We start from the raw sequence: 24,621 nt of genomic DNA on the forward strand, positions 1-24,621 counted from the left end.
CAGGCTGAGGACATGAGCCAGTGGAACTAACTCCTTCATAAACTCTGCACTCAGTAGCTGTCAGGAGTGGGTCCTGGGTAGTCGGTGGGCACGGGGTGAGCTGCTCAGTATTAGAGCCAGGCCAGGTCAAAACCACAAAGTCAGAGTCCGTTACCAAATTGAGATTGTGAGGTGAGAATCAGGGTCGGGCCAGTCTGGGCCAGGTTCTTTCACCAAGGTCAGTAATGGTCTTAAGTCAGACATAGGATGAAATTCAATAAGGACAAATGCAAAGTACTCCATTTAGGAAGGAACAATCAGATGCAAACATACAAAATGGGAAATGACTGCCTAGGAAGGATTACCGCAGAAAGGGATCTGGGGATCATAGTGGACCACAAGCTAAATGTGAGTCAACAGTATAACGCTGTTGCAAAAAAAGCTAACATCATTATGGGATGTATTAGCAGGAATGCTGTAAGCAAGACACAAGAAGTAATTCTTCCGCTTTACTCTGCGCTGATTAGGCCTCAGCTGGAGTATTGTGTCCAGATCTGGATGCCACATTTCAGGAAGGATGTGGCCAAATTGGAGAAAGTCCAGAGAAGAGTGACAAAAATGATTAAAAGGTCTAGAAAACATGACCTATGAGGGAAAACTGAAAAAATTGGGTTTATTTAGTCTGGAAAAGAGAAGACTGAGGGGGGACATAACAGTTTTCAAGTACGTAAAAGGTTGTTACAAGGAGGAGGGAGAAAAATTGTTTTCTTAATCTCTTAGGATAGGACAAGAAGCAATGGGCTTAAATTGCAGCAAGGGAGGTTTAGGGTGAACATTAGGAAAAACTTCCTATCAAGGTGGTTAAGCACTGGAATAAATTGCCTAGGGAGATTGTGGAATCTCCATCATTGGAGATTAGTTAGGCCTATGATTCTATGATAGTAAACCAGGATCAGAGTTGGGAGCCGAGCCTAGGTTGAGAGCCAGGAGTTTGGGATCAATGTGAGTTGCAGCAAGCAGGATCTAAGGCAGAAGCACATCTGGGGTTTGCATTGCTCAGACAATTCCTAAAAATGGCTTCTTGGTTTATATGGGGAGTGCCAGCCAAACAGAGAATCATGGAGGGCTGTCACTCATGCCCTTTAAGGCGGGACTTCCTGCAGGGCTTAGTCTCTTAGTTCCTCAGAGCAGGGCCATGATTGTGCCTTGTTCAGTGCTGGGCACATTGTCGGCAGGGGTGCAGGACAGCTTGTATGGCGGGGGTGCTGAGAGCCATTGAACCAAACTATAAACCCTGTATATAATGGAATCCACTTCAAGCCAGGGGATGCAGTAATACTCCTAGTTCTAGCCCCTATGATTTTCGGCACTTACAAATAATAAAGAATGAATACTAAATGCAACACTGCCTCCCAGAGAGACCTGGGGAAGGTCTCCACTGGGGCCAGCACTCTCAGTCTGTGAGCTTCATTTTGTCCCTTAGGTGATATGGCTGCAAAGAAATGTAATGCAAACAGCAGATACTATCTCTTTTGATATATTTGTTTTGGCCATGACTTAGCCTATTGTAAAGGTGTCAGATGAAACAAGAGCCAGAGTAGATGCTCTAAAAGGCTTTGTCTCTGCAATTTGGTTAGGCAGTAAATAATTTCAAATAAGAGATGAACAATGGAAGACCTGAAGTAGCATTCTTGGATTTTTTTAGGGCTGTGACTGCTCATTGTGTTTTCTCTTTGTGTCAGAGGGAAATACAAGACTAACAAAATGTAACCCTTACCCAGCAGGGGAGAGAACAGCTGCATATATTGTTAAATGTCATATAAAGCATTGTAAATGCAGAGCACAACCGTTTCTTTTCCTTAATTTGATTTTATTTATAATACAAGAGATGCAGATAGGGCCAAATTCTGCTCTAAGTTACAAGGGAGGGGGAAATCAGTGGCCATGGCACCAAAAACTGAGAGCAGAATTTGTCCCAGAAAGAGCAATTCTCCATGTTAGTTATGTGAGGTCTGGTGATTTACATTTTGGCCAGACTCTTGTATTGATTAATTTGTATAAAATTTCATAACACTTTTACGCTGATCTTGCACCTTTCATGAAAAGATCTCAAACTGCTATCTAAACATTGACCAAGCCTCAATACGCCTGTGAGATATGTATTATTAGGCCCATTTTACAGAGGTGGAAACTGAAGACTAAAGAGAGTGATTTATCTAGGGTTGTTCCACAGAGCCAAGAACAAAACTGTATTCCAGACCAAAGGTACCTGTCCTTTCCTCTAAACTTCATTTACTCCCACTGTTAGCATTAAGCACTGGAATAAATTGCTCAGGGAGCTTGTGGAATCGCCATCATTGGAGATTTTTAATAGTAGGTTAGACAAACACCTGTCAGGGATGATCTAGAAGATAATACTTAGTCCTGCCAGGAGTACAGGGGAGTGGACTAGATGACCTCTCGAGATCCCTTCCAATCCTACAATTCTATGATTGAATGAATGAATATATGCCACACTTTAAAGAAACCAGACAGTAGAATTAGAAATGAAAACATCCAGCAGGTCAACAACAATGTCAGTGCTCCCTACTTCATCTGAATTAAAGACGTTATCAGTACATTTTTCTAGTTTTAAATATTATAGTCTAGGTAAAAATCTCCCATGTACATAGGACTCCGAGTCTGATCAAAATGGCAGTTTTGCATGAATAAGGGCGGTTGGAGGAGGACCTTCTGCATAGAAGTAGCTTAAAATCAATTATTATGTACAGTGCTAAAGCAAGCCTACTGCAAAACAGATTTTACACCTAAATACCAACACTAATAGTGCGTGAGCTTTTGTGTGGCTTCAAACAATAGCAGCACCACAAGTCCTAGAACATAAAATGCACAAAGAAAATTGATAGAATTTGATAATAACATTTGCAAAAACATGTTTTAAGCCTAATGGCTATATTAAAACTGAAGATCTTTCTTTTTTTGCTGTGTAATTTCTCCTCCACTAAAAATCATGCCATGCTTTTCTGAATTGCAACTGTCTGTAGACCTTTTAGGTTTAGATGCCTACTCACAAACGATTATATTGGATTGTTGTTCTGACAAAAACTAAAGTTCAGTATACATAGCTTTTAAATATAATTGCTTATAATGAGGATTACCTAAACACACTCAATTGTAACAGGTTTTACAAAACTGGCTGGCAATTGCTCTGATGTTGAAAATAGGAACATAGACAAAACTACATTGATTTTTTTCAAATTATGTAGGACCTTTGTTACCTCTCTGCAAGCAGGTGGCATTCCCACTCTGCTCTGAACAGAATAAACACGCTTTGTTTCTAGTCCAAACTAACCTCCCTCCTGAGGTTTGGCTTCTTTGGCAATTTGAGATCTATGGTTGAAAAGGACTACATAAAAGCTAAGCTTGTTGGCTGTTCAGGGCTGTCCATAAATTATGTAATGCACTGGGGGGGGGGAGGGGGGTCCCTAATGTTGTGCATTTTGTTTCAGTGTTATAAAGGGTGTTGGGTCTTAAAAATCACCTAAAAATGTGTTATGTAATTATGGACAGACCCTTGGGCTTCACGATAAGAGCTCAAATGTCCCAACCCCTCTTAATTAACGGTTGGAATCAACAAAGATGCGTCTACTACTATGACTCAGCAGTAATTACCCTGGGTATTTATGGAGGGGTTAATCGCTTGACATCAGGTTGATTCGAGAGGAGTCCTGCAATCCTATACAGATTATGAGAGTATGATGCCATCTTATTTCACTCTTGTGAACCAATATTCAGAGGCACTGGCTTAACTGCTTCTTGACCATTCAGTAACTTACAGCTTTACAAATACAGTTTATCTAAAAGGAATACAGTGAATCTGATTCTCCTCTTGCACCTTTTATTTACACTGGTGTCGTTACATTTTCGTGGGGGAGCTACACTGGATTTACACTAATGTAATGGAGAGAAGAATCAGGCCAAATAAATCTAAATTAGGCTTGGGGTATTTTGGTTGGTTGGGTTTGGGTTTTTTTTAGTTTTTATACTTTAAAATTAATGTCACTTTCTCATCTTTTACTTTTTACTTTGCTGGTATCAAATGCCTTCAATAAGCTTTGACTTGGAAATCTTCCTTTCTGAGTGAGGCCTGTCTGGGTGCAAAAGTTGTTAGAGCTAACAGAAAATTAGAATCTTTCCCAGAATTTAGATTGCTGCTCTAGTGATTCCTAGTGTCTTACTAATTCTTCGGTTTTAAAATTACATACCATTAGTCAAACCTATTGGCTACCATAGAGAGCCAATAGGATGGGAGATGGACTCACTGATTCAATGGGTCTCTCCCACTGCCTATCCTGTTCTTTTGAAACAAAGACATGCTCCTCTTATCTCATTTGTAAATTCTAATTGGCGGTGAGGCCACTCTTAAACAGTCCCCAGCGTCCTGTACCTTTGGAGCTCTCACTCTGTCTGCATCCCTTTCAAACATATACCTATGAACTCTCCTGTCTGTTGGTTGGTCCTTTAACCCACAATGAAAGAGGCTCTTGGAGACCTAGCCCTGCAGTGCCATGTACGTGATCAAGCCTTCTCTTACCAGCTACCAACACAGTCTCCGGTTTCCTAGAGACAAAGCACCCTTGTTTCCCTTTCTGCTGATAAAATCAGCTGCTCTCTATTGTATTAATTTAGATGGAATAAATGGCCCCAAAGAGTCAAATGTGTTAACATAACCCAACCACTGCCCAATATTAAACAGTTTTAAAATGAGGTTTGGCGTTTGGTATACAGAGACCTCAGCCTGCTTAGCACCATGGTAAACACCATTAAAAATCCCTTTAACTTTTTATTACAGATCTAGAGAAAGAAAGAATAACAGTTAAAGAATTTGAAATGTGAAGTATTCAGAAAGGCTTTCATTTTAACAACTTTCCTTGTTCCAGCAAAAACAACGAGGAGTCCTTGTGGCAACTTTATTTATTTGGGCATAAGCTTTCGTGGGCTAAAACCCACTTCATCAGATGCATGGAGTGAAAAATACAGGAAGTAGTATAAATATTTCCCCTTTAGTTGTAGGGGGTCTTCAAAGGAAAAAAACTCTTGTTTCACAGTCTCCTAGGTGGTATTAAAGATGGTAACTACTGTCCTTTTGGGGAAAAGAGAAGTTAGTCGAGATGGGCTGGACATGTAAGAACAAAAACGATAGAAAACGGAGCGTCTGTCTCTGGTGTTGACTCTCACTTGCAACCTTGCTGCTGGAAAAATACTGGCACAGCACATGATCTCATCAGCCACTCCAAGACCGGGCAAACAAATAAATTTGTTAGTCTCTAAGGTGCCACAAGTACTCCTGTTCTTTTAACCTTAGAATGTAAACCCTAGTCCTTTAGTTCAAAAGGTCTGTGTTGTTCTGTTTCAGATATTTTCCCATTAGATTTGCCCCTCACTGCAAATTAGATTGCAATGGAGCTTTTTGCTTTCTATACTGAGCTCCTGAAGGCTTCTGTTGGGGCATCTTTTATTTTCAATAGAGGAAAACAGATAGACTTTTGCTCTCCCTAATACTATGTTCTGCAGTCTTAGAAAGTCATCAAACGTTACTTCTTTTGTCATGCTTAATATGTAACAGTGTTCCTTTTATATTGTTGCATAAATAGGGATTCAGTAGATATCTCTGGCATCTCATTAAATATGTCCTTTATTAGTCGCTACTTACACTCTTCAAGTCTTAAAACACAAGTACACTTTCACAATTACACAATAAAACAAGATTCACAATATCGCAACTGGGTTTTCAGTTCAGTTCATTCTTATATCTCAAGTGACTGCCTAGCGATGCCCCGCCCCTTATATACCTATGAGGCTATGACTGACAACATTCTAGGAGGGTTGAGGAAAATATAGTTCTCAGAAAGTCTGGAATGTTCCAGGAGATTCTACAAAGGTCCAGAACATTCTAGGAGGCTATGAAAAATTAATCCACATATGGAATACCTGAAACATGTTACTTCTAACATTTTATTTTCCTTTTTGTCACTAACAACAAAAATAGCACCCCAGGTGGTCGCCTGGGTTGCCTGCCCCTAAATCTGGCTCTGCTGCTATCTGATGGTTAGGTGATGTTGAGTGTGAAATGAGTTTGGTGGGTGGCCACCCAGCTTCCAATGTAAGTGTCCACACCATCAAAATTAGCAACTTTCTGGCCAGTCTCAGGAGAGAAGCCAATGTCTGATTCACCCATGCATAGCCTCTGACTCCTAGAAGTAGTCCTCGCAGGTCAGGTTTAAGGTCCAGTGACAGGGTAGTGTGAAGAAGCTTGCATTGCTGCTTCCTCTGCCCAGGATTGTTCTGGGGATAAACCAAAGACATCAACCGCCAAGCCTGTAAATCTGGCTCCTTTCACCAGCACTAAACCCACCTGAAAATTTTCAAATGCAAAATGCTTCTCACATGATGCCAAAGAAAGACACCACTACCATTCCAGCTGGGGCACGTTTGCAGGGCTGGAAGCTTGGTAGGACAGAGGCTAAACCTTGGGACCACCTTGGGGATAGTGGGTTGGTCCCCCTTTACAAGGGCACCTCAGTGAGATAATGGGAACTGGGATTGGCTGCCTGTGGACTTGAGCAGCCTATAAGAGGCCACACAGGCAAGAAGCTAGTCTTCTTACTTCCTCTGCATCACTGCTAAGTGCCTTTATGACTTCTCTTCAAGAAGGCCTTAAACGTAGGCTAAGTAGGCAGACGCTTAGTGTGCTACTTGTAAGGGGACACTGTCTGGGAATAACACGGTTATTCTGCAATGGGACAGTTCTAAACTGATAAAATATTATATAAAAGCTTGGTATTTTTATTATAATAAACTGTTCTCTCCTGGTGACAAACCCCGTCTCATCCTTCCTAAAGGGTCTCCCTGTTTCTGCTCAGTCATACACTCCAGAATCCTTTGCTGTGATTGCCACAGCAGCTCCTTTAAAGCAGTGGTTCCCAATTTGTTTTTAATAAGGTGACCTACCAACTGCATTTTGTCTTTTTTTGAGATCTCCCCATTACATATATTCACCCTCTGCCCTGGCCTCCACCCTAATCCCAGCCCAGTGCAGAGGGGTTTGAAGAACAAGCCCATCCTGTACTCACTCCACAGCAGTGGCTCCTGTCCCATGGGGCTGGGTCCAGCTCCCCGTCCCATGGGCCTGGGTCTAGCTCCCCGCCCCAGGCATTGCAACCTGGTACCCAGGGTTGCTTCATCACTCAGGTTTGGCCCAGCCACCCCTCTATCAGGGTCCAGTGATAGGTTAGTCCAGCGCCAGACGTGATGACCCATCTAGAACCTTCCTGCAACCCATTGGTGGGTTGGGACCCATAGTTAGGGAAACACTGTTTTAAAGCACTGTGGCATCAAGCAACACTGGGACCACAAAACAGAAACTGGGATTGAGTTTGGGAAGGATGAAATTCTATAGGTGGGTGCAAGTTCCATCCTTTACAAAAACAGGAAGATAGGAGAGTTGCTGACCTGGGTTGACAGGTGCAAGAGAGGCAGCAGAGAATGATGGCTACAGGGTAAAGGAGGCACTAAATCCTATCTTCACCTAGGGAATTATTGCACATACACCTGACTCTGCCAGACATTTCTGAATCCATACATTTTAAATTTAGTACAGCTTGTACTTGGAAAGCCTCCATCAAAGCTCCCCCCAGAACTGCAATGTTAGCATCTTCCTTCCTCCTCTCTCTTGGCTGCTGTTTGAAATTGTTCTCAGGACCCAGTTCTGCTCCTGTTGAAATAAAAGGCAGAACTTCCACTGATTCCCATAGGAGCAGGATCAGACCTTTAATTTGCAGTTCTCCATGACAGAAAGTAGTCCAGGGGAACAGAGTTAATATCTCCAATACTGCACAGTAATGTAATTTCTATTGTGCATAGTGTCTCCGAAACTGATATCTTGGGAGACTGTGGTAGGCACTGTTTGAAATAATAATAGAATAGTTTGTACACAAATACTAAACACCAGCCCTGCTATTTAGCACTTGAGTATATCAGACACATACTGTAGCACTTAATTGTTAGTAATGAAAGCACCTCAGTTAGTGTATCAACAACGTGGCACAAAGATCATTTAAAAATCTTTCATAATACATTGGAATTCTTTGTCAGACGTCTGATGTGTTTCTTACTGGGGATTAGTCCTCCTATCACAGCTACCCTAGAGAAAGAGGTAACCAAGTTTTAAAAAATCCATTAAACAATAAAGTCAAAGGGGAACTGTTGGTTCTTAACTATTCTCTTATGCTTCAAAATATACAAATACAAAGACAGAAAAATATGGGGAAAACTAAATAAAAGGAAATTATAAAACTCAGTGAAATAAGAATGAATCTGTCAGTTGTACAAGACATTTTTTTAAAACTCAGAGCAGAATCATGAAACTTGCTCAGAAAATACCAGTTTGGAGATTGATAGTAAAAAATACCTTTTCATTCAAGAAAATCAATGAGTTCTTAACCTTCTTTAGTGAATTTCTGGAGCTGGTAGAAAGTGCTGGATTGACAAACTTGATTCATTCATAGACCAGAGGCAGGGTGGCAGTGCAGGCCAGGAGCGCCGCCAGCTTTTCTGCTGCCCTAGGCGGCGGAAGGTCCCGCCCCGAAATGCTGCCCCCCACAGAGGCGGCGGAAAGTCCCGCCGCCGAAATATCGCCGCGGTCGCCGTCCCCCAAATTGTAGCGCCATCGCCTAATGGGGTGCGCCGGCCCTGGTGCAGGCTTCCCCAAACTGACTGTCCAGAGTGCCTGACGACTGACCTTCAAGGACCTCTAGCAGAAAGAGTGGAGGCCAGTCATCAGGACCCATTTAGTTCTTGGCTTCTCTGAGGAGTCTAATAAGGGTGTAAGCTGTGGTGGCGGTATTGTGATGTGGACATTTATCCACTAGAAACTGGGCAGAAACCACCAGCTTGCTTCACACAGACCATCATGAGGCCGTTGGATGTCTTATGGTCACAACTGATCATGGCTAGGTCATCATTTCCTGCCAGGTATATATGTGTGTCCATATAATTTTTTACCAGGCTGCCTTTTCTGGCACCTCTACAATCACAGCTGTCTAGTCCTGTTTAAAAGGAGTGCCTTGCCTATCTCTCCACTTATAAGCAAAAAACTTGGGAGTCTCCTCGGGATATTGCTTGCCTTTTGATATCTGGCTTAGAAGAAGAAAATCGGTCCCCTTATGACAGTGAGGTGCCCTGATGGCTTGGACGCAGGTGGTATTTTAGGGGCCTGCTGCTGTAAATTGGCATAACTCATTTAACTTCAGTGGCGCTACCTTGAATGACACCAGCTGAGGACCTGGCTCTATAGCTACAAATCCTTAAAGAGGTATGCCAAGGGCTTTCAAAGATGAAGTCTCCTTCACCAACTTCTTCATGACTCCTTGCCCCTGCAGAAACTTCCATCTTTCCAGAACACTGAGGCCTTTATTCTGATCCATCTCACCCCCACCTATGGTTAAAACCCATTTACATTTTTAAGGTTCCCATGATGTAATTTACCTACGTGACAATGATCATGTACCACGTGACTGATCTTGGTAAAGTACTTTGAGTAAAGTACTATCTTCCCTGGATAGAAGACACTATGGATGTATCACTGTTATTTAGTAGTTTATTTATTAGTTATAGTGTTTATTATGATCATTTTAGCAGTTCTCAATGCAGTGATTCCCCCTCCCCTCACTACCTTTAAATTGCAATTTTTCCTGTATAACCCTTTGACATTTGGCTTGTGGATACTCATGCATTGTATATGGCTAATACATTTGCTCCTGTTTTTGTTTTGCAGTACAGAATTGGACAGCTGTACATGATCAGTAAGCATAGCCATGAGCAGAGTGACCGAGGGGAGGGCGTGGAAGTCGTGCAGAATGAACCCTATGAAGATCCAAATCATGGCAATGGTCAGCTAACAGAAAAACGGGTCTATCTCAACAGGCAAGTACCATGCAGCTGTTTCCCTGAACAGTATGCTGCTGTAACCTCCAGTCATGCACAGTGTTGAAGATTTGCAGGGCATAACACCTCTCTCAGGAAATAGCCTTTGTGTTTCAAATGTAATGTGTTCTATTGACTACAGTTACTGGAAACTTCAAGGAAAGGGACACAGTGGAAGAGCACATTTGGAAGAGCACATTTTCCATGACAAAGAATTATGGCCTGAAGGCAGGGTTGTGTTGAAAATCAGCACATTTCTCTATTTTCTTTCACGCTTCCCCATTTTTCAAAATAGGTAAAACAAAAAGGGACTCTATTAAAAGAAACGTAGTGTGCCAGATGGACTGGGAGTCACTACATCTGGGTTCTGTTCCTCACTCTATCCCATGCTTGCTGTGTGAACTTGTGAAAGTCCAGAAGAGTCTGATTTCCCAAGGCGCGGAGCACCAATAACTCCCATTGACTTTAATTAAGGTTGTGGATGCCCTTAATCGCTGTGTGCTTCCATTTCATCCCCAACAGTAAAACTGAAATGATGGTTCTTCTTTCCTGCACAGAGGTGTTTGAAGATTAATTCATTAATGTTTGTAATGTGCTGTGAGAGTCTCTGACGGCAAGTGCTATAGAAGTGCAAAAAAATGTAGCACATTTAAAGTTCTTCTTTAAAACAAAGTTATTTTCTTTTCAAAATCTAGATCAAAGATAGATTTTTTTCCTAACACCCCAAATCAGCATCTTCAGCTAAAATCAAATAGGTGCATTAAAATTAATCCTGCCTGAAATGGCACAGAGGTTAATCATGTCTCCTCTGTTTAACATCAGTAGCATGCAGAAAGTCACTCTGGCCCCACACTTAGCAGAGAATTGCTTAGGGTAGCAGTGAGCCCTTGGGGTGCTGATGCAGCAAGATTGAGCACTACTTCATAAGAACTGCACAAGGCCAGTGACCCATTTTGGTAACAAAAGATTTGTCTCAGCAAAGTGAGTTGACATTATGAATGACCACTAGAATTGTACATCAGTGACCTTCTGCAGCAAAGTGACAGGCTTAAAGACATGATGAGAAAAATTGCTTTTGTTTCCCGACAGCCCCATCATTTCCTAAAGCAGAATATGTCTTTTCTGCAACTGAAATTAAAGTGTTAGGGGTCAGTGCTTCCACACTGACTTAAAGGCCAGTGTTAATTTTAAAACCTATATATTTCTGTTGTATGAAATATATTCCTTAATCTGCTGCAGTTTTTTATTACTACTGATCTAATTGAATGTTGCTGCTTTTCTAATTCTTCTGTGTTCCCTTAGGCCCATTTTCTTTATTGAGCTTCTCTGCACTGTGATCCTTAGAAGCAGATATAGCAATATTGTGGCAATTACACCATTGCAATGTGTTCTGGAATCCTGACAGATCTGACCTTTCCCCAGCCTAACAACAGAATGACCAGCAATACTCCACGCCTACAAATAATTGTTCTTGTGCAAAAAGTCTGCTGAGGGCCTTATTCACCACTTAGAAGCTTAATATCTGTCACGGAATAGGAGATCAGTGCTGGTACAAATGTGCTTGGCATGCACACGTGTTCAAAATGCTGTGCACAAACATAACACATTTTCAAAAACTGTCCTGAGGATTCATATCAAATAAATTCACATGCCTTTGTGGTTAGTTTTATCTCCATTCCATTCAGAGAAAGAATGTGAGATGTTTACTTCCATCTGGGAAGGGGAAATGGCGAGGACAGATCACTGCACCTTCATGCAGACTTTAGAGATTTCAGGGTAGCTGTCCATTCTGTCTCCTTCACTTTCCCCCCGTGAGATCCATATTTTTGTGGGGAGGTGAAAGATCATTCTCTTTGAGATATCTTTTTCTGTCAAAAAAGTACCGTATCTGATCCATTGCAACGAAATGATTCCAATATCTTTCTTGACTATGGGAAAGTGCCCTTGAGAGAGTGTCAGTGTCTTACTAGAATGCTGCCTGATGGCCAGTGCAGATCTGTTGCTGTGACTGCTCTACTTCTGCTGTCCATAAGTACTTTAGTTTGCAGTTTCCATTATAATGGGGGGGGAAAAGCCTTGCCATAAATACCAGTATATGAATTACATTCATAAAAGACGGTGCTCTGTGGGCAAGTCATCAGTACTGTGAGTCACAGGTATAGGACTGAAGCAAATTCATATATTGCTCAGAAATATCATCTCTTAGATTTTATGAGTCAAATCCTGGCTCCCTGGGCTGGAACAAAGGCAAACCTCCCATTGACTTTAATGGGGTCAGGATTTTACCCTATATCTTCAAGCGTAAACAATTCCAAAGTCACATTGACTTGGCCTGGCTTTTTATCAAGTACCTGACATTAATTTAGATTAGAAGCTTTGGCTGAAAAACAATTTACGTACATTAGCAATAAAAGGATCTTTTTTCTTTTGCCCGGTAGTTGTCTGTTCAGTAATTCAGCATTCAGTAATTTGTGACATTGTCAGAACACTGAATATAAAGTTTACGTAGGCCAAAAAACTTCAAAAATATATGGATCAGTGTCCAAGATGGCTGCCACATAGGAAAATGTTAGCAGATTCAACCAGTCTTAAACCCTTTCCTAACTGCTGAACCCACTCACTGCTCCCTCTCCTTCTACTGACAAGCCCAGTCCCTCCCTTCCAGCTCTTAATATATCTCCTGGACCTCACTTTTAGGGTGAAATCATGGCCCCATTGAAGACAACAGAAAAATGCCCATTAAATTTAAGGGGGCAAGTATTTCACCCTCTCTTGGCATTCTAAATGTTTGAGCTGCTCCTACCTAACCACCCAGCACGTCTGGTTTAGGTTACCATTCTAGATGCAGTGTTGTCATCAAATCAATGGGCTTGCAAAAGGTGTAAATCTGCTAAATTTGACCCATTGTTTTCCAGCTGGAGCTTTCCTGTATTCTTTGACAACTAAATCAACACAGACTCAGCACTTCGCAACATTTCTGGGGTTTCAATGTACCTTGCAAGTTTTGCTTTTAAGTTTTTGGGTTCTGAACTCAGTAAAAACTGATGACTTTCACGTGTTTTCATAGTACTTCTGAGCACAAGTTACCAAGCACAACTGTGATTTTTGGGTGGTTTCAGCTTAAAATAGATCTGGGTGTTCTAAACTAGATGGAGGTTTTCTCTAAATATTCGAGAACTATAGTGAATTTTGCAATGGAGCTAGTCTAAAACTCAAATTTGTTGCAACGCTGGAAAGTAGTCTAGTTTCACCTGGTTTCTCTGAGAATGTTTCACACATCCGTCATTCCTGGATAACTCATTTGATTGCTGTGTTGTAAGTTATCAGCAACAGGAGAGGCAATAATACATTTTAGGGCAACAGAAGCCTTCACTGAGTTCTGCTAATGTTGCGTTCTGATGGATTAGTACATGTCTGTCAATCTGCAAACTCCATTCTGGTTTGTGAACTCCATTTTGATTGTTAATGTGTGCTGCTGAGTCTTCACTTTGGCAATTCAGCCTCCATTTGGAGCTGAAACATCCAGGTGGTATCAGGGAAAATCCTGGTATCTAGCAGAGGGCTAACAATTTGGAGAGCAAACAAGGGTCATCTACATGGATGATCTTCCATTCAGATGGAAGCACCCTAAAACAACGACCGTGTTGCAGTCCACAGGAACCAGTCTTACCCAGTCTGGACTTCAAGCAACCAATCACCAGACAAGGGACTTGAAGCAACGGTGGGTCACCTGACAGAGGGGACTAGAATTTTATAAAAGAACAAATTCTGCTCTGAGCTGGCTCTCACCAGCCATCCATTGGCTGACAACAGGAGGGGGCAGGAGGGGATGCAGAAGAATCCCCGCCTCCCTGGAAGACACTGACCAAGAGCCAAAGGGCCCTTAGAAGGAGTCAAGAACTGCGGTGGGGTGTTTGTTGGTTGGTTTTCCATAGATCTGTATATCTCTTATGCTTAGTCTGTGATTAACTTGTATGTGATGTAAAGTGCCTTGGCAAAGTCTGTGTCACCAACTCCCTGAAAGGTGGAGCAGTAATCTAGAGTCCTCACAAGGGTGTAGCTCTGGAGGGGATATGCAAGAGCTACTTCAGAGACTGGGAAAGTCCACAGTGGTCTTGGGGTGCAGGTCAGTGGGGCTATGGGGCCCCATGACTCAGGAGTGGGTACCAGCGTTGCAGTCTGTATCCCAGTATTGTACCTGAAAAGCCAGACATAGGGGAGTGGCTGAACACTGGTCAGACTCAATAAGCTTTAAAACTCATGAGAGCCAAAGGTTTGGGTCCAGAATAGCAGCCTGGCGTCCACAAAGGGGAGCTCAGCTAGGGCCGTAACATAAGTGTTTTAAGTCAAACGTATTGAATTTAAATAGAACTACAACTATAAACAGCACTGTAACATGGCGGCTTGCCCCTGATGGGCTGGAGGGCTTGGAGCTAGCAAACCCTGATTTCTAAAGAGGCACGCCTGGGTTGGATCAGGTAATTCCCTATAAAGGGCAGCAGGGAAGAGGGAAATGCAGAAAACTGCAGGAAGTAAGGCCTTCTCCAGGGAAGACCCCGATATCGAGGGGTTTGGAAGCCAGAACTGGAAGCCTGAGGCTCTAGCCAGGTAGGCCCTGGGTACGGGCCTGCCAAAGCAGGAAAGGCCCCAATCAGGAAGATCTGGGAGCAGGGTGAATTGGAGACTGCTGACAGGGAGCAGGTTCCAGCAGAAAGATCTGGGGCATGGGGTTTCCCTACTGAGACTACAGGCAGGAAAAGCCTGGCAGTGACCTGACAAGAGGTTAAAACCAATGGCCTGTGTTTTGGGACCTTGAGTTTTATTTATGTGAATAAACTCAGAGCCCTGAGAAAGGGTGATGAATGGACAAGAAAAGCCAGGGTGGGGTTTGTTTAAGCAGGCCTGTGAGGGAGAAATTGTTAGCAGGGCACTGCAGAGGTACCTCTGGCCTTGCAGAGGTACCTCTGGCCTTGAAGAGGTCAAAATATAGTGCTTAGACTAATTGAATTGACGATACAAAAGAATGCTATAGAAACATATAGTGTTCCTTTATCTCTGTTACCTAAAATGAGTCCAACTTATTTGAGCAGAATTTTTATGGAAAGTAAAGGGAGACCTTCTGCTAAATTAGTTCCCTGATAAGTACGTAAAAGGTTGTTACAAGGAGGAGGGGAAAAAATTGTTCTCCTTAACCTCTGAGGACAGGACAAGAAGCAATGAGCTCAAATTGCAGCACCGGAGGTTTAGGTTGGACATTAGGAAAAACTTCCTAACTGTCAGGGTGGTTAAGTACTGGAATAAATTGCCTAAGGAGGTTGTGGAATCTCCATCATTGGATATTTTTAAGAGCAGGTTAGACAAACACCTGTCAGGAATGGTCTAGATAATACTTAGTCCTGCCATGAGTGCAGGGGACTGGACTAGATGACCTCTCAAGGTCCCTTCCAGTCCTATGATTCTATGATTCTGTAACTGCCAAGTATCAAATTTAGCATTGGATGTAGCAGCTAATTTTTCAAAGAACAAATTAACTGGTTGTAGAAGTTTCAGGAAAAAAGAGCCCCGGTTTTCTGCTGAAGAACTAAAATTAAAATCTAAGCAGGATAATTTATAGTTGCACTCTAGGCAGCCAAATCCAAAGCACCCAATTTAACTTTCCATTGAAATCAATGGACATTTTGCCATTGACTTCAGTGGGAGTTGAGTCAGCAATAAAATGAGGCATTCATAATAGCAGTGATAGTGTGTCACACTTAGTTTTCCATTGTATAAAGCAAACTGTGGAGAAGGCCAAGCCTTTGGCAGAGGAAGTAGCTTTTACCATACTGACGTATTCCAGATATCAGAACAAATGGAAAGTACACTTACATTTAGAATCCCATAACCCAGTTCCCTGAGTGAACAACAAGGCCCATGTTTTCTTCCAAGTGGATTTCAGAGAGATGTCACTCGACTCGCACCACCACTTCTAAAATGAAATGGAGATGAAGTGGCACTTGGTTGAGGATTTGTTTATAAGATACTTCCGTCAGGGTCAAAATGAGACAGAAAACCAGTTAAAGGTCCTGTTCTTGTAGTCATTTCTCCTGCTGGGGGCAATGGGTGCTTTGCTTGAACAAGGAATGTAGGTTTCAAGCCATGACTGGACACTTTTAAACAACTTATTCTGATACATAAATACCCTGACTCTGCATCAGACTAGGGGTTCACTCAAGACTGTAGCTGTGGAGCTCCTTTAAAAACAAAAATACAGACCTTCCTTTACTTTCATTCTCTGGAGAGCCCAGACTCACCTCAGTCTGGTGGCCTAGTGACAAAGTCTGAACAAATACAGTGCAGATTTTGTGAGAAAGTTATAAAACCCAACCAAAGGGCCTCTCCCTGGAGTTTCTTCCTCCCTGATATTCCTGCTGGGGTTCTAGACGCTTTCCAGAGATCTGGCAATCAAGTTCAAACAAACAGATTTCTTCCTGTTTCTGGGAGAGACCGATAGCATCCAGTGTTCCCTCTAATTTTTCCCACCCATGTGCGGAATGAATTTTGTTATGTAATTTGTTCTCCAAGAACCACTGCTTAGGGCTTTGTACAAGAAAAGCATGGGTAAGCAAAAACAAGCCTTCGGACAATGTCATTGTGAAGGCGAAAAAGTCAATGCACTTAACTTCTGGTTTACGTGAAAACTTGTGGTTTTAGGTGTGGTAACTTCTGCATTTTGGCTTCCACACAAATGCAAAGATTTATATCGAGCAAAATCTTGATCAAACAATCTTTAATTATCCAAAACCCTCTGTTATCCCTGACATGCAGCGGTGGTATTGAAAATTCCCTCAATTATCCAACTCACAAACAGTTGAACTTAATTGATTTCCCCCTTACGTTTGGATAATTGAGTTCAGAAGCTACTTGCTGTGGTTCAGTTCAGATTCCATCTAAGACCACATGATCTTTGTCATGCCCCTGGTCTGATCAAAACTATTTTAAATGGAGCCCTGAAGAGTATTTCTATTTATCACCTCCAAACTTCTGCCTCTCTCCTGGTGGCCAGTGCCCCATCATTGTCACCACCAGTTCTGGTGGCTAAAGCTGATGTCACAAGGGAATACTTGAGCAGCAAATGTATATAAACTCTCCTTCCCTTTAAAACCAAGGTTTGTCAACTCCATAATAACTCGTGGTTCCCTGAGCTCCACAAATTGGAGATGCTAGTACAAAAATTGACTCTAGCCTGCCAGGGATAGTGCCTAATCATGGTGGTTATCTTACCATGTGAGTATTCAAAAGCAATTACTTAGTTGTAAGCTTTTTGGGGCAGGGACTGTCTTTTTGTTCTGTGTTTGTACAGCACCTAGTGAGCTCTTAAGCATTGCAATAATACAGATAATAGCGACTGAATGCTGCACTGGCTTTTGCCTGGTACAACCCCATAGAAGTCATCACTCCAACTGGGTTGTCACTGTGTCAGGTATTTTTTCATGGTTGCAGGGTTTTTTTCTTAACCACAAAAAAATCATCCCCCCCCCTTATCTAAGGGTTTTCTTAGTCTACTAGGATTGTAGCCAGTGTATTGGTAAATTGCCTGGCAGACTGGACCCTGGGCTAGAACTCAAAGGTCCTCCATTCTAACTCTGGCTCTTTATCATTCTGGATCAGTTTCCCCATTTGCAAAAGGGACATAATACACCTCTACCTCGATATAACGCTGTCCTCGGGAGCCAAAAAAATCTTACCACGTTATAGGTGAAACCGCGTTATATTGAACTTGCTTTGATCCACCGGAGTGCGCAGCCCCGTCCCCCCGGAGCACTGCTTTACTGCATTATATCCGAATTCGTGTTATATCGGGTCGCATTATATCGAGGTAGCGGTGTAATACATACCCCCAACTTCACAAAGGTGTTAGTGAGGGATAGTTAATTTGAATATAAAACTCTTCATAATTGCTACATAGTATTATTAGCACACAGAAAATCCTGTCTCATAGGATTTGGGGTTAATGGAATACAAGAGTTTATGCATCAGTAGAGAATATGGAGGAAGAAACTCCTTAGGAAGAAGTAACAAAATCAGAATGACTGGGACAGTTTACTATACTTGCTCACTACTCTTGATAAAGGCTGTCTCCTTATGCTAAGAATACTATAGTGTAAAGTACACACTGCATCTCATTACCTGTGCTGATTCCTCACATGACCAAGGCTGTGAATTCACAAACCCATACTTTGAATCTTCTCCTTAGCTAGAGAAGTGTAAAAGGAAGTTATTCTCTCCAAAAGAATGAATACATTTGTGGCAGTGCAATGGCCAATGGTCAGGAGTTGGCTAAAGTGAGATTTCAATGCAGATTTAAAGGGACACATAACTTACAGATATTACTGTGTGAGGACTTAGGGCTTGGCTACACTACCGTGTGGGGTCGATCTAAGATACCCAACTTCAGCTACGTGAATAGCGTAGCTGAAGTCGACGTACTTAGAGCTACTTACCGTGGTGTCTTCACTGCGGTAAGTCGACAGCTGACACTCTCCTATTGACTCGGCTTGTGCTCCTTGTTCTGGTGGAGTACCAGAGTCGACAGGAGAGCGTTCAGCGGTCTATTTATCGCGTCTATCAACCCCCGCTGGATCAATTGCTGCCTGCCAATCTGGCGGGTAGCATAAACGAGCCCTTAGTGTTAGTAGGTCCTGCTTAGTACTTGTCAAATTGTGAGCATGATTAGAAAGTGTCTTACAGTTCTCACAAGTCAATAAATATTCTAATTTAGGATTTCCTTTCTTTGCAGCAAACTACCTAGCTGGGCCAGAGCAGTTGTTCCCAAAATATTTTACATTACAGAGAAGGCTTGGAATTATTACCCATATACAATCACAGGTAAGTACTCAACGCAAACTGAAAACATTGGAAGTTTATTGTGGATAGTCTTGCCTGTCCTTAAAGGCTGCATGCCACATACCTAGAGGCAGACATTAAAATATTTGAACAATTCCTGTTTAACCACCGTGTATTTTTATTTCTCATCAGTTAATATTACCAAGAAATATAGGTAATATGCAGAAACTATAGATGGGTAAAAACAAACATTATCCTATGCTACCTTCTCCCCTTTTAAATTTCTGCATTAGATCTTTAGATACTGAATATTAAATATCATGCTGACTTGTATTCCATGCTGTCCCATAGACTCCAGTGGGATTGCACAGTGAAGTCTAAGTCAGTACTTTATTCAATCCAATTATTTTGATTATTAATATACCTTTGCATTTAGTGAAAATAATTTGCATCGTTATTTTATTCTACTTTTTTTTTCTCTCTTGCCTTCTCTTACCAATGGACAAACTGGGACCAGAATACACAGTAAGTTTTCCATACTCTTTATTTCTTTAATTCTGAAAATAAGATCACTTTGTAAAATCCAGAGGTAAAATCCAAAGCTGGCTCCTTTCCTGCCACACCAATGCTGAGCAGGTTTGATCCTGGAACTTTATTTTATGTAATTGTTCAAGAACATTGAAGCGAATTTAAAGTGTTTTATGGAGCTCTTATAAATTATTTAACTTATTTTGATAACTTGGTAATGACTGTAGCTGTCACAGAAAAGAAGTTTCTATAAAAAGGCAGAGTTTTGAAAGTCCTGGTTCTTACTTGGAGACAAGAGACAGATTTTATTTTATTTTTTAACACTTATAAAGTGCTTGTCTCTGGGTATAGGATCTGGGAAACTGTACCATCTGTAGTCAAAATTAAACAAAAACTGGGCCCAATGCCCAGAAAAACCAACCATTCCCTCAAACAGAGCTGGGCAAAAGAATAGAGACCAAAATGGTTACAGAGGTACTAGCCTGCATAGAAAAACCTTTAGTTGAGTCTTGGAGAGAGAAATATGGGCAGATGTCCTCAAGGAGGAAATTCCAGACATAGGGTCCTGTAACTGAGAAGATCCTGCCCTGAGTTAGATTGACCCTCAGAGCAAAGATCAAGGATAACCCATCTGTCACAGTTACTTTAAGAGGGAATGGGGTCCAGTGCACTTGGACTTACTAACTGGTGCCCAACAGGGCTTAAGGGAAAGCACCTGGGCCTTATAAAGGGGGAAACAGCTGCAGGTTGTAAGACGATGCCTGCAGACAGTGCAGGGAGTAGGATGGTTCCTGCAGGGCCCTGAGTCAGTGAGGAGGCCTGTGGAGAAGGCCAAACTCCAAGCAAGAGGGTGGGAAGACAGATCCTCAGGGAGCAGGGGTTGTGCCCAGCTTGGGACTGGGGCAAAAGAAAGGAACTTTAAAAGAGAGGATGGACCCTCAGGGAAGAGTGGCAGGGTCCAGCTGAAACTGGGGTGAAGAGTGTAGGTCTGAGTCTATTTTGAAAGATTGTGTACAGGTCTTAATAAATTGGACCCCAGAAGGGGGAATATTTTGAATATCTGGCCTGTGTGGACTCTTTAAGGAAGTCTGAGTTAAGGGGAAACTGAGGCAGGCCTCAGCAGAGCTGCCATACTAGCCATCAGCAGGCACTACGGGGCAAGCATGCCCTTTTACACCATTCCTTCTATATTGACAGTCCAGCATTTAAAATACTTACGCAGCATTTTTCAAATGAGCAAGAGATTAATGTGATGAAAGTGGAAAAGAAGAAATCCAGGGACAGCTGGGAGGAGGTGCAGAGCTGAGAACATGCAGGAGGTAGGTAGGGTAAACAGAGGAAAGTGTTAGTTAAAACTTAAGTGCAAAACTCTACTCACCAGGTTGCCTGGCAGATTTTTTATGTATGTTCTGCATTTGTATCATGCACAATATTCCTATGGGCATAAGTCGTAGTCCACACTTGGAATGAGGGCAGAATCAACAATAGTGATCTGAAGGCAGATAGTTCATTGCTGTATATTGTCACAGGTCCAGTAACTTCAATGGGCCTATGACAATTTACACCAGCTGAGGATCATCTCCTTGCACTGCGGATTTGGGAGCAGAACTTTTCCCTAAATTGTGTAAGGAAGTTGACATACATCATGAAATGTGGCATTGGCATTCATTACCTATGCTCTATTTTACAGTCTGAAAACTTTTCATTAACTGTTCACCTGTTAAAAGTAGATAATTTTAATAGTGGAGAAAACTACCAAGAGAACAGCTAATGGGTATGTGCTAAATTAAATGTGAGCTTTTGGATCAGTCTTTGTTATAGAGAAAAAGAATTCCTTTTCCATGCAAAAATCTAAACCATGTTCCTAATAGCAATTGACTAAGGAAGATGTTATGGAGCCAACTGGAGAAAACAACTGCAATAAATCACCAAGACCTGTGTACACACAAGTGACTACCTCTGGGGAATGATAACCCAAAGCAAAGATACTAGTGAGTGGGAAACAGTTGGGAATGTTGAAAGCGCCTAGGGAGTGATAACAGACCGCAAATTATATATTAATTTGAAATGCAATGCTATAAGGCACCCAAAAAAAGTAACACAGAATATAAAAGCTAGGTGTTATTATTAGTCAGACAGCAAATCTGAATCAGAGACGTTATGGTCCGTTATGGTCCGTCCCTCTTTGCACAACTCTGGTAAGAACCACAGGTAGGACGTGGATTTCAGTTCTGTAAACTTCCATACAAGAGATACTCACCAGTTGGAGACTTCAAAGAAGAGCAATAAAAAGTGATCAAGGGGCTGGAGAGATTAACTTATGAAGAAAGATTAAAAGGGATTGTAAATGTAAAATTTGGTTAAATAATAACTAAGAGTGGATACAACTGTCTGTGGGGAGGAGGGAGTAATTGTTGTGGGTGATGCCAGGAGACACAGCTTGGAATATTGGGACAAAATTAAGCAAAGAACATTTCAGGCACATATCAACAAAACTTCTTAATGGAACTACTACAAAATGTCTTCCAAGAAAAGTGAAGAAAGCCCCTTGTAGAAGCTTAGGTGCATTAAAACAGGAATGGAAAACACAGAAAGTATTATGAGGTTATGTTGAACAATAGTTACCCATCGCCTACATTATTGTGTCCAATTTAAGTGGTCCATTTAAAGGTATTTGCCCAAATTTTCATAATTAGGTGTCAAGAGTTAGGTACTAAAGACATTTTTAGACACCTAGATGAAAAGTGACTGAGCACCCACAACACTCAAGTTTGAGAATTTTGTAAGGCAAAAATATTAAATACTAAAAACTGTCCCAAGCTACAGGGGTAATTGTGTAAGCTTAATAGGTCTTTGTCTGCCAGAGTAAAAAATGCAGAGATCCAGAGGAGATTTTTCTTTTCTGCATTTGTCCAGCTGGATCAAAAAGAATTAATAGAAAAGCAACCTCTCTCTCTCTCTCTCTCTCTCTCTGAGAAACCAAGTGAAAATGGCTTCTAGAACAGGGCTGCTGTGCCTGTTAGCCAATAAGGAGCACAGAACAAATACTCATGTGACCTGTTCAAAGTGAAAGCTGAAATTGTGGAGAACAAGACAGAAGCTTCAAAATAAACAAATAATCAACCTGGTCACCAATACTGTATGACTCAGTCCTGGTCCAAACAAATCTGTCTCGTGTTCAAAATACACTGAAAATCAGTCTCAAAACGTTTGCAGATACCCACATAGAGGGAAGGGGGGAAAATAACAAAAAGCTAATATAAGCAGAATTCAAGCAGACCTTTTGCTGGTTCACATGTGCAGTCCAATCACACACTAAGGCTAATTTCAAATACTTCTTCAGTCAATTTTCACAGTACAAGCAATATTTAAATACTGGGTCTGCAATTTTAAAACCAGCTGGGAAACTTTTTGACCACATCATGATCAAATTGGACCACTGATAAATTTGTTGACCATAGTTATAAGTGTGGAAGCTAAGATAATATGGGTCATTAAATAGCATGCTTAAGTGGCATAAGTTGATCAACCTGCAGAGATCAGAAAAGAATTGTCCTCCGCCTGCCACTGACTTCAATGAGAATAGAATCTAAGTGCAGAAGTGTTTATGAAAAACAGTTATTGAAGAGAAAACATAATAATAATACTGTACTGATGATCTATCACATTGACACTATTTTTCCTATAGCAAGTGATTCATGGAGAATATAATACTTCAGTTGACAAGTATCAGGGCACCAGAGTGATAGTTGTTAAATGTCCCATTATTGACCTACTGCTTTTGACTAGTTTTGAGAACAGACCAGTTATGAGCGTCACTTAATCAGCTGCTAATTAATCTATAAAATAAGTTATCAAGAAGTACAGTGATTACCTTGATAAAACAGACGGTAGAGTTAAGCAAGGGAGCAGAATTTTGTTTCAGATAAATTTTCAAAGTATTTGGGGGGAGGGGTATCTCTTGTTTTTTCCCTTATCTGAATGCCACTGCTTGAGTTTTGGATGTATCCTATTGATATGCTTTTAATGAACATGCTAATAGGCTCTATTAGTCATGCAAGCAGCAGCAGCTATCAGTTGCAGCACTGGGGCCTAATACAAGTTAATGAGCAAACACTTTATTTCAGAATTCTTAAATACTTATCCCAACTGGCAACTGCCAGACTGCCTCTGAATTTATTATGTGAAAATTCAGCTGTGCTTGGCTAGTTAGTCCCCTAATGATCTAAGAGCTGAGCTTGCCCAACTAAAACTCACTGTGAAGTGAATGGCAATTGTAGTTGTACATGAGTTACAGGTACAAGACCCAGGTTAGCTAGTAACAATTCCAAAATCTTTGGGGAACTCAAAATTCTCCTGAATTCTAAAGCTGTTTTCCATCTTTAAGAGCTTAATCCTATTGAATCTTCCCCTTATAGGTTATATCAGGATGCCTATGAGAATTCCTTTATTCTCCTACTTGGTTATTACGAATCAGTCAACATCAAATATTCCCCAATTTAGGAAACACTGCTGCTTTCATTATCAACGCTGCCTCTTCTCACTTCTGGCCCTCTTTTTTTCTCAGCAAGCTACTGTTCCAGCATGTCAGAGAACAAGAAGAGCCTGAATCAATGATTGAACAGCGTCATCAATGTCAGGTTCAGAGTGGTTAGAGGCAGCTTATTCCTTCACTCTTTCATCCCCGAGAGTCTGCAGCTGTGATGTAAACAGCCGTTTTCCTACTGAACTTGGCTGTTTGTGCTGAGCTTCTCTTTGTAGTTTCCTTGCTCCTTTTCTTCATGTCTCTGCTACTCTCTCCTCCCTACAGCACTGTTCCCATCTTTGCCACTCTCCCGCCCTTATCTTGTCTTCTATACTCTACTCCTCATCTCTTTCTCTCCTTTGTCTCATCCTCCCAGCTGTGCCCTACTCTTCACATCATTGCCTTTCTCTGTTTGACTTCTCGGACTTTTAGAGGTGCATCAGGGCTGACCATGAAGTTTCCCTCTCTTCCAAGTTTGGGCGATCTAGCAGGGAGAGCTGTTTGATGACTGGAGGTTATATGGATCGTCCTCCTAACTGCAGGAAGGAAGAAGAACCTGGCACCGATCCCAATGCAGATTTCACCAAAAGTTCCACACATAGCTTTTCTAGGGTTGAGAAATAGCAGGAAAGTCGCAGCATTTATGACATTACCAAGTCATCCATTTTCCAGTCATCATGATCATAACTTCTTATAAAATCACATACTTGTCATCCTGATTGACACCAGCTTGTGCCGTAAGCAGTTGGTAAGGAATGGCACTCCTGTGCTGTGCACAG

At 41.7% G+C, this 24,621-nt stretch overlaps 1 protein-coding gene across 2 annotated transcripts in view; it reads left to right on the top strand.

Moving 5' to 3' along the window:
• PITPNC1 (phosphatidylinositol transfer protein cytoplasmic 1) overlaps window positions 1-24,621 on the top strand; it is a 178,295-nt gene that overhangs the window by 78,850 nt on the left and 74,824 nt on the right. For both annotated transcript variants that reach the window (XM_026654476.1, XM_026654477.1), the window contains exons 2-4: window positions 9,815-9,963; window positions 18,743-18,831; window positions 19,307-19,314. In XM_026654476.1, the coding sequence (XP_026510261.1) occupies window positions 9,815-9,963; window positions 18,743-18,831; window positions 19,307-19,314 (246 nt within the window). The remainder of the gene's footprint in view (window positions 1-9,814; window positions 9,964-18,742; window positions 18,832-19,306; window positions 19,315-24,621) is intronic.

This window comes from Terrapene carolina, unplaced genomic scaffold (genome assembly GCF_002925995.2).
Source record: "Terrapene carolina triunguis isolate 2854851 unplaced genomic scaffold, T_m_triunguis-2.0 Scaffold192, whole genome shotgun sequence".
Classification (NCBI taxonomy): Eukaryota; Metazoa; Chordata; order Testudines; family Emydidae; genus Terrapene; species Terrapene triunguis.